The sequence below is a fragment of the Penaeus japonicus genome, unplaced genomic scaffold, assembly GCF_977035675.1.
Source record: "Penaeus japonicus unplaced genomic scaffold, GWHDUDI00000001_assembly GWHDUDI00000042, whole genome shotgun sequence".
Lineage (NCBI taxonomy): Eukaryota > Metazoa > Arthropoda > Malacostraca > Decapoda > Penaeidae > Penaeus > Penaeus japonicus.
The window spans coordinates 16559980-16569979 of NW_028234444.1; the positions used below are offsets into that span (position 1 = coordinate 16559980).

At 39.5% G+C, this 10000-nt stretch overlaps 1 protein-coding gene across 1 annotated transcript in view; it reads left to right on the forward strand.

Moving 5' to 3' along the window:
• Positions 1 to 10000, forward strand: part of l(2)05287 (WD repeat-containing protein l(2)05287) — an 11799-nt gene that overhangs the window by 744 nt on the left and 1055 nt on the right. The window contains exons 2-15 of the mRNA XM_086534669.1: positions 1011 to 1101; positions 1399 to 1494; positions 2256 to 2453; positions 3401 to 3501; positions 3850 to 4031; positions 4789 to 4944; positions 5245 to 5435; positions 5925 to 6109; positions 6302 to 6462; positions 6628 to 6814; positions 7722 to 7903; positions 8157 to 8317; positions 8779 to 9006; positions 9239 to 9330. Of these exons, the coding sequence (XP_086390795.1) occupies positions 1011 to 1101; positions 1399 to 1494; positions 2256 to 2453; positions 3401 to 3501; positions 3850 to 4031; positions 4789 to 4944; positions 5245 to 5435; positions 5925 to 6109; positions 6302 to 6462; positions 6628 to 6814; positions 7722 to 7903; positions 8157 to 8317; positions 8779 to 9006; positions 9239 to 9330 (2211 nt within the window). The remainder of the gene's footprint in view (positions 1 to 1010; positions 1102 to 1398; positions 1495 to 2255; positions 2454 to 3400; positions 3502 to 3849; positions 4032 to 4788; positions 4945 to 5244; positions 5436 to 5924; positions 6110 to 6301; positions 6463 to 6627; positions 6815 to 7721; positions 7904 to 8156; positions 8318 to 8778; positions 9007 to 9238; positions 9331 to 10000) is intronic.

Below are 10000 nucleotides of genomic sequence, written 5' to 3' on the forward strand. Positions count from 1 at the left end.
AAACATGTTCCATGGATACTTTGGCAAGATTATGATTTTACAACTAACCTGGGTACACTGTTAAGTATGTACAGAAAGGAAACCAATACAGTACTTATCCCATTCCCGACGGGGCACGCGTTACGCGAAAACCCCTACGCCGGACCATTGCAATATTGCACTGGAAATGTCACACTGGCATGACGCCCCAGCATCGGGAATTTAGCTCTGTCACACGAGTGTGACGCACCGTTGTCATAGGGTTAAGTCATCTTGTTATGAGAATCGGCTCTGAACTGCCTTGAATAGTTAATGTTTGTGAAGTCTTGAGCAATAGACAGTATCAGTTGGTGTGTATAAGTGGTGGAGGAAGGTCGAAGAAGCAGCTGCAAATATTATGTTTTCATACCAAATAACCTTTTTGATGTTAGTTTATGCCTGCTATTCATTGACTATTACTATACAAAGACAGCCTTTGATGAATACTTTTGTGTGTTTTTATGCACAGGTTATTACTAAAATTAACTTGTCATTTTGTCTTACCATTTTGTACAACATTCCCTTAATGCCGGATAACTTGACGTGAACGTCATGGCTTGGCTGGTCTTCCCGTCGGGTTACGTGAACGTCTCGTCAGCTTTGTCTGGCTATCTTGCCAGGTGATTGGGCATTAGTGGCTAGTGGCTGCCTCAAAGTACAAATGACCCATGGCATTAGGCTTATGCTCCAGTAAAATAACCAAGGGCATATCAGCCTTATCGCTAACGGGTTAAAAGCTACATGCTTCAAGATCATTGTTTTGCAGCCTTTATTATTTTTAAGCTGTGGAAGGTGATACTCAGGCGTGTGTTCACATAGCATCTTCATATTACCATCTGGCCACCACCAACACCATTGTCATCACCACCCACCACCATTTCCACCACCATCATCTATATCGGCATCATTACCAGCATCGTCCACGTCACCAGCACCATCACCATCAATACCATACTCTCTAGATGACCCTAATGCCTTCCCGTAATTTTCAGACACCTCCTTGCTGCTTCAGGATGCTCAGTAAAGGTCTTCAGTACAGCAAGTGGAAGCCTCATTCAGGAATTCATCGGCCACAAAAACAAGGTACATTTTTGCTTCTATTGCCAGTGTATGGATTGTAGGGAGAAGGATGTAAAGGGATGGGGAGAGGAATGAGAGAGAGAGAGTAAATGTGTGTGAGAGAAAGAGAGAAAGTGAAGCCTTGAGTATGAAGGAGGGAGGGAGGGAGACTGACTGACTGACTGACCGACTGACTGACTGAGTGTGGATGAGTGAGTGAGAAAATGAGAATGTGAGAGAGGGAATTGAGTATTTATAAATGTGTGCACATTATGCTGGATATTAAGACCACCATTTAATTCTTACTCTTTACACTTGCAGGTGATTGGTATTGTTCAATATGGCAACCAATACATTACTTGCGACGCCAAAGGAGAGATGCGCACATGGTCTTCAGAAAAGCAAGAATGTCTTGAGGTTTGTAATTTGATGATACTCTCATGCCATAGGCTTATAATAGCTGTTGCATGTTGATGGAAATTACAAGAGTGCACATTTTAAAATCCTATTTTTCTATATTCTCTTGAGCTAGCAGATAAACATATGTATGTATATATAAATATGCAAGTGTGTGTATACATGTATATGTATGTATGTATATATATATATATATATATATATATATATATATATATATATATATATATATATATATATATATATATATTATATATATATATATATAATATATATATATATAAATATATATATATATAAATATATATATATATATATATATATATATATATATATATTATATATATATATATATATATATATTATATATATATATATATATATATATAGATATATATAGATATATATATATATATATATATAGATATATATATATATAGATATATATATATATATATATAGATATATATATATATATAAAATACATATACATACATACATATACATATACATACATATACATATACATATACATATACATATACATATACATATATATGTGTGTGTGTTTGTGTGTGTAGTAATGTATATACATATATTATTATATGTTTGGCTTGAGTTCAGATGCTCCTCAGTCTGAGGTGTATTGTGCACTGCACAGTGCTCATTCACAATATAACTACTAAATCGACTTCAACTTCCTCAAACCTGCAAAATGAATTTGTGAGTACACTCACATCCCTCTCCCTCCTCCTCATCAGAAATACCAGCTACTGGAGGAGCGCTCGCAGAAGATGCCGACGGTGGTGGCATTCCGTGTGGTGAAGGACTTCCAGAGGGTCTTCCTCCTGGTGAGAAAAGGCACCAAGAAGAAGGGCTCCCTGATGAAGTTCTCGCGTCCGTTCGGCAAGGGATCCCCGCAGGTTTTGGCTCAGGACTTGCAGCTGGGCCAAGGCAAGGTAGGGTGATGGGAGAGAGGAAGGGTAAGAAAATTGAATTGGAAACAGAAACTGAGGAAGGTTGGGTTAGGGAGGGTGGGGTAGTCAGATTTGACTGTCGTGAGTTGGATGGCTGGGAGACTGGTCTAAGGAGATGATTTGGTTAAAAAAAAATCTTGTTTCCTTATCTTCTTCACTGACTAAAGCCTGGGCTGAAGATGCCATCTTAAGGGTAAGATTATAATTGAATAAAATTATCATTTCTTGCTAAAAGAAAAAAAAAAATGATAGCCAGTTTTCCAGTAAGATTAAGGGGCTACTCATTGAATTCAAAGGGTGTTGAACTTTATACAGCGATGTATATACAGATAGATACATAGGTAGGTAGATTAGTAGATAGATATATTAGATATCAATCCTGTATTTGGATGTGTATGTAATACTTATGAAAATGGAGCTTTGATATCATTGTGAAGTGTACAACAGTTAACCTAAAGACATGGGGCTCTCAATAGGCATAGATGGACTGCATTCCAGGATGCCATTCCTTTTGTTAGCTGCTATGCCAGGGACCTCAACCCTACCACATGCCAGTCACATAGCTGCTAAAAAAAAAATCCTGACTGGAATACTCCCCCTTAACCCTTTGAATACAGGATACCAAAAGTGCAATCTCGAGATTTGCAGAGAATCAAGTGGGGGTTTCTTGGCCCTATGATCTTATAAGGTAAAACAGAATTTGTGTTCGATAAATAAATTTTCTTCTGGATCAACAACACCTTCAAGCCAATGTTTTGGGTTAAAACATGAGGTTACCCTGGATCAACCCTATATGCAGCATACTAACAATGGGAATGACTAGGTTGCCACAGTAATGTTGTATAAGCACTATTGTACACAGATGGTCAGCAATCAATTCCATGGCACTGCTTACGGGAATTCTTTCAATATGTGCATTATTTCCACAGATGGACATCTCCTTTACTGGTGACTACATTGCCTATCTGACTGATGACAGCCTTTGCATCACAGGCAATGGATGTACTGTTGGAGGCAAGGAAACAGTAAGGTAATTATGCTATTTTTATTCTAATTCCCCTCCCCTCCTTTTCCCATCCTTGTTTTCTTAGTGTAAAATCTCTTTGCATTTTTTTTATTATTATTATTGCTACTGCTTACTACTATTACTTTTGATCAATTTTACTTTTGATCAATTTTGCTTTGTTTTATAGATTTTGACTCATATCACAAGGTAAAAACAGTGCCATAAGATATCAGACAGATTTTTGTTTATGTTGTTTTTGTACAAATAAAAGAGTATAAGGATTTTTAACAATTATCATTATTATTATTGTTTTTATTATTATTATTATTATTATTATTATTATTATTATTAATTTGGCTGACTTTCTTCCAGACATTTGTCAGGTACTCGACCCTTCACTTCCTTGGCATGGAACCCCCAGCAGGAGATGCTGGCAACGGGCGACATCACCGGCCGAATCGTTCTCTGGTACAACACAACAAAGACAGTTCCCTCGCAGAAGGTCCTCCATTGGCACACACTACCCATTGAGGACCTTGCCTTCTCAGCCCTCGGTAAGGATTTGCGGAGGATCACAAAAGAATAGAAAGTTTACTCAAATTTGGATAGATGATGATCATGAGATATGATAATATAATGGATTACTTTGTGTCATTTCATATGTAATAGTTGTTCATAAACATTGACGAAAAAGATGATTATGAATATTGAAATTGCAATGGGATACCTTTACTGTTTTATTCAGACATATGCACAGGAAATAATGATAGTGGAGAACAACAAATGTAAAGTTCGCAGATTTATCAGAAATCTGTCTAGATTCAGGTGCTTATGTTTCATATGTTATATTATAATCATTACATTATTTGTTTTAGTTCTGTATGTATTCATATTGTAAGCAAGTGTTTTGGAGTGTTGTTCTTCTTAGCCTGAACAATTTTGCTTCAAATGAATAATTGTTGCAAATAACTTATGTTAGTCAAATCTCTGGAGGCTGGCCAGGGAGATGGCAGAAAAGGCTTATATATTCCAGACTTATTCCAGTGGATATAATTTCCAGACTGCATAGGCCAACAGTTAATTCTAATCCAGCCCTGATCTTATGATTGCAAGAAGATAGCATAAAGGAAAGACAATTCTGATTGACTATATGGCCGTGAGACAATGTTCTAATAAAGTACAGCAAAGTGTAAAGTCCATAGAAATAATTCTAATAAACTAAGGTCCAGAGGAATTGTACCAATCTCTAAAGTCTTGAAATATGACTCTTATTTTGCCTCATTTTAAAGTTCTGGATCTTCTCTCCCACAGGAAATGAACTGTACAGCGGAGGAGGAGAGTGCGTGTTGGTAAAGTGGATCCTCACGGAAGACCGCCGTCACTACCTCCCTCGCTTAGGAATGCCCATTAAAACCATCACCACGGACCTTAACAACAACTTCGTCATAACGGGCCACACGGACAATGGTGCGTGATTTGAACTGTCCCCTCCTGTAGATTTGTCCCAATTTTTGGGGGGGGCTCTCTTGTAGACTCTTGCAGATTTTTTTTTGGCCCTCCTGTAGGCTCATGCAAATTTTTTTGGCCCTCCTGTAGACTCATGCAAATTTTTTTTGGCTCTCCTGTAGACTCTTGCAGATTTTCTGGGCACTTCTTTAGATTCGTGCTAACTTTTCATAAAAAGAAGGGAGAATATCTTGATATTTGTTCAGTGATTTCCACAGATATTTGTTTCAAGAAGATTTTATTTCCCTGATTACCTTTCAGCATTTACGGTTATAGCATCAAAGACAAATAAATTGCAAGGCAACATCCAGGATCTTAGTATGAATGTGGAAAGCACAGAGCCCTTCCCAGCTGGGTTGCTCTACGACTCGAGAACGGGAGCGGTTGTCTTGAACGGCAGGACAGGACACGTTCAACTTTATGACATTCATCACAACAGACAGCTATATCATGTATGTATCATCCTTTCCTTTTTCTTTTTTTGTGTGTTTATGTTTTCTCGTCTTTTTAAGGTATTGCTTTTATTCTAATTTTTGTTCTTTTTTTATTGGACATATTTTTTGCATAACAACTAAGTCCAAAATTGCTTTTAGTTTGTTTGATTTTCCTTTGCCTTTCTCTCTCTCTCTCTCTCTCTCTCTCTCTCTCTCTCTCTCTCTCTCTCTCTCTCTCTCTCTCTCTCTCTCTCTCTCTCTCTCTCTCTCTCTCTCTCTCTCCCCTCCCCCTCACCCCCCCTCTTCAAATCTTTTTTTTTTTCTTCAATTTCCTTTAGTCCTCTTCATTAATTGCCTCCCCTTCCTCCTTTCTTTCTTCCCTTCCTTTCTCCCTCCTTCCTTCCCTCCCTCACTCCTTCCCTCTTTCCTTCCTTCCTTCCTTCCCCCCTTCCCCCCTTCCCCCCTTCCTTTCATAACCCCCCTAATGCCTTTCTCGGCTGTCCACAGCTGGACATCACGCAAGTCAACTACATCACTCAGGAGAGGCACCAGAAGATCTACAACACAGAGGTCATTCGCATGGCCATGACTGCCGATGGACGCTGGCTGGCAACTGTAGAGTACAGGAATGATTTCCAGACGTCCATTGAACACCGGGTCAAGTTTTGGCATTTCAGCATCGAGGATCAGAAGTGAGTTGGTTGTGTTTTGGCGTGGACTGGCTCCACAGTCTGGAGTGTGATTTTTGTTTGTCATAGGTATTTACTTTTTATTATTTCTCTCCCTCCCTCCCCCTCTCTTCTTCCCTCCTTCCTTCCCTCCTTTTTCCATTCTTTTTACATAGTATTTATCCTAACTGTAAATGCATCAATTTCTGTCACCAGCTGGTACCTGGACACCTGCATAGAGATGCCACACGACAAGCGCATAAACAACATAGTGTTCAAGCCTTCCACCGGGACGGCCAGTAGCCCATCATGTGTGACGTGCTCAGACGATGGAAAGTTCAAGATCTGGGAAATTGTCAAGGATGCGAATATCTACCGTGAGTGGTTTTGTGTGTGTTTGTGTGCATGTCTATTGTTTGTTTGTGTATACATTTTTTGTATATATATATATATAGTTATATGGGTATATGTGTGTGGTAGACATAATAGAAATTTGCATATTATTTATGGTGAATGATTAGTACAAAGAGACTGTTCTTCAGGCAAAAGTGATTACTGGGGTTGCAGTCGTGTTGGGTTCTACCGACACCTCCCGGCCACGGCAGTGAACATGTCCCACGATGGGTCCCTGATTGCAGCAGGCTTTGCCAACATCCTCACCTTCTGGTTACCCCAAACGTGCCACCTTAAGGGAACCTTGTCTCAGCCTTACCTCAAGGAGCACATCAGGTAGGGGTGTCTTAACCCACACAGGACGGGTGGTACAGCATGTGTATCGCGCATTCAAAAGCCCAGTTGCCGGGCGGCACAGTATTGTGCCAGCTATTCAATTGATTTAGGCCTAATAATTCGAACGCCCCGGCATTTGGACATTCTAGGCTAGAATTCCCCCGTCGGGAATGGGTTAACAAAGTATTTATGATTTCATATTTCTTTCTTTCTTTCTATTTTTCTTTCTTCTTCTTCTTCTTCTTCTTCTTCTTCTTCTTCTTCTTCTTCTTCTTCTTCTTCTTCTTCTTCTTCTTCTTCTTCTTCTTCTTCTTCTTCTTCTTCTTCTTCTTCTTCTTCTTCTTCTTCTTCTTCTTCTTCTTCTTCTTCTTCTTCTTCTTCTTCTTCTTCTTCTTCTTCTTCTTCTTCTTCTTCTTCTTCTTCTTCTTCTTCTCCTTCTTCTCCTTCTCCTTCTCCTTCTCCTTCTCCTTCTCCTTCTCCTTCTCCTTCTCCTTCTCCTTCTCCTTCTCCTTCTCCTTCTCCTTCTTCTCCTTCTCCTTCTTCTTCTTCTTCTTCTTCTTCTTCTTCTTCTGCTGCTGCTGTCTGTCTGTCTTTGTGTCACTCTGAGTCTGATTTTATGTATGCATGTGTGTCTCTATAAATCAAATTGAATGGAATTTAAACAGAATATGGATATTGGTGAGTCTGAGGTCAGTTTTATAATAAATGTTGTAATGATGATGTAATGTTGAAAGGATTTTTGAGACAACAATAACAGTTATTTTAGAGGTAAGGATAATTTGACAAATATTTAATTTCACAAGGATAAAGATGATGATATTGAAAATGATGATTATAAGGATAATTACAATAATAATGATAGATTCTGAAAATTGTAATAATATTAATGTTTTCATAATTTCTCCAGGCAAATAGAGTTTGGGAAAGGTGAAGGTTGTGGGTCACTTGTAGTTACGAGAACAGACAGCTGGATCTGTTCATGGGACCTGTTCACTTGCTCACTGTCTTGGCGGGTTGGTCTCCAGTCGACATGCATGACGGCAGATCCTCATTCGTCGCACATGGCCGTTTTCTCCAAAGACTGTTGTGGTAAGGTGATGAGATTTGTTGTTATTGAATTAATGCGAAAGAAAAATTTTGTGTGTTTGTGTAGTCTGATGTTTGAATTTTCTTTTCTCTCTTACTTTCCTTTTCCCTCCTTCCTTGCTCCCCCTCATCTTCATTTTCTAGCTCCTTATCTAACGCTTCTCCTTCTCTTTCTCATACTCTTGCTCCTCCTCTGCCATAACTTTTATTTTTAACTTTTTTTTATCAATGCTCTTCTCCCTTCTCATTCTTGCAGTATTTGTGTTTGAGCCCAAGAGCAGCGAACCCATTTCTTGGAAACGGAACATCAACCCCGTCGAAGTCACATGTGCGGCCTTCATCCCCCGCCAGACGAAGGTTGACTCGGAATCAGAGTGGAACGTGCACAGCAATCTTGTGTTCATCGACAAAGATCAGGTTTGTAGGGGGACTAACAGTTTCTTTAATATCCTGTAACTGTAAAGATAAGTTTGCCAGCTTACCTTCCCGTACACATTTTGATGAGGGGTGGAGAGGGGCCGGCTATCTTATCACCTGAAGTAAAAACTGTCATCATATGACATTTGCAGTTTGAGTCACTTACTATATTCTCCTGTTCCATATGTGAACAGTATATAGAGCACCCAATTCTGTCTCCTATCAGGTAATTTACATCGCAACTCCATGATCTCTTGTATATTAATTATGTTGCATTTATCAGGTTAAGATGTTCGTGGAGGAAAAAAGGTCACATGAAAGAAGGATTGCATAGTATTTTCTTTGTATATTTAATCCTTTTATTCTATTCTACCCTCTGAAAACAGTACTGACACTTCAATCTAGTATGAAGGCACATTCCCACAAATGGAGTAACAAACCTCCCCCCCCCCTTTTTCCAGACCCTAAGAGTCCTGGAGGAAAGCAAGAAGTACTTGTCTGTGGATGAAAGGGCAACAGAGATTGTGAGGCATTTCGAGCAGGAGACCACAGCACGACCCGCCCCGACCCCCTTCGCAGCCCTTGTTGCCGAGAGCCGCACATCCCACGCAAACAAGGAGAAGTCAAGTCAGAAGGGATCAGCTGCCTTTGGGGTCCAGGTGGAGAATTCCATGTCGTTTATCCACAAGGTTGGTTGAGAGGTTTAGCTCGAGGAATTTTGTTTTGTTATTGTCTTGATTTATATATATTCAGTGTTGTTATTGTGTTCTTTTTGTTATGACATACATACATCCACACATTGTCTTGTAAATACCTTATGTACTAACAGAAGTCCATGCACACATGCACACAAAATCAATACTTATTTGACAATGCACATTCAAATATTTGTATGATCATTCCAAACCATTCCCTTTTTAGGTGATGAACGATGCCCGTGTGTACAGAATGGAGGCCTTTGCCAGCATGACAGCTGACTTCTGCAACCTTCTCATCCCTGCAGCCGTCACAAGGTAAAGAGAAGGCGTGTGTGGTCTTTGGATTGGTCTTTTCACAATACTCTGGTTATATTTCTCCCATTTTCTTGTATCTCTTTTTCTTTTGTTTTTCCTTTTATTAATTTCAATTCATAGCATTTAACTCAACTTTTCATGATTAGATCTATATGGAGAGAGAGTTAGAGGGTGAGAGAGAGAGAGAGACAGAGGGTGAGAGAGAGAGAGAGACAGAGGGTGTAAGAGAGAGACAGAAGGTGTAAGAGAGAGACAGAAGGTATAAGAGAGAGACAGAAGGTGTAAGAGAGAAACAGAAGGTGTAAGAGAGAGACAGAAGGTGTAAGAGAGAGTCAGAAGGTGTAAGAGAGAGACAGAAGGTATAAGAGAGAGACAGAAGGTGTAAGAGAGAGACAGAGGGTGTAAGAGAGAGACAGAAGGTATAAGAGAGAGACAGAAGGTGCAAGAGAGAGACAGAGGGTGTAAGAGAGAGACAGAGGGTGTAAGAGAGAGACAGAGGGTGTAAGAGAGAGACAGAAGGTATAAGAGAGAGACAGAAGGTGTAAGAGAGAGACAGAGGGTGTAAGAGAGAGACAGAAGGTATAAGAGAGAGACAGAAGGTGTAAGAGAGAGACAGAGGGTGTAAGAGAGAGACAGAGGGTGTAAGAGAGAGACAGAGGGTGTAAGAGAG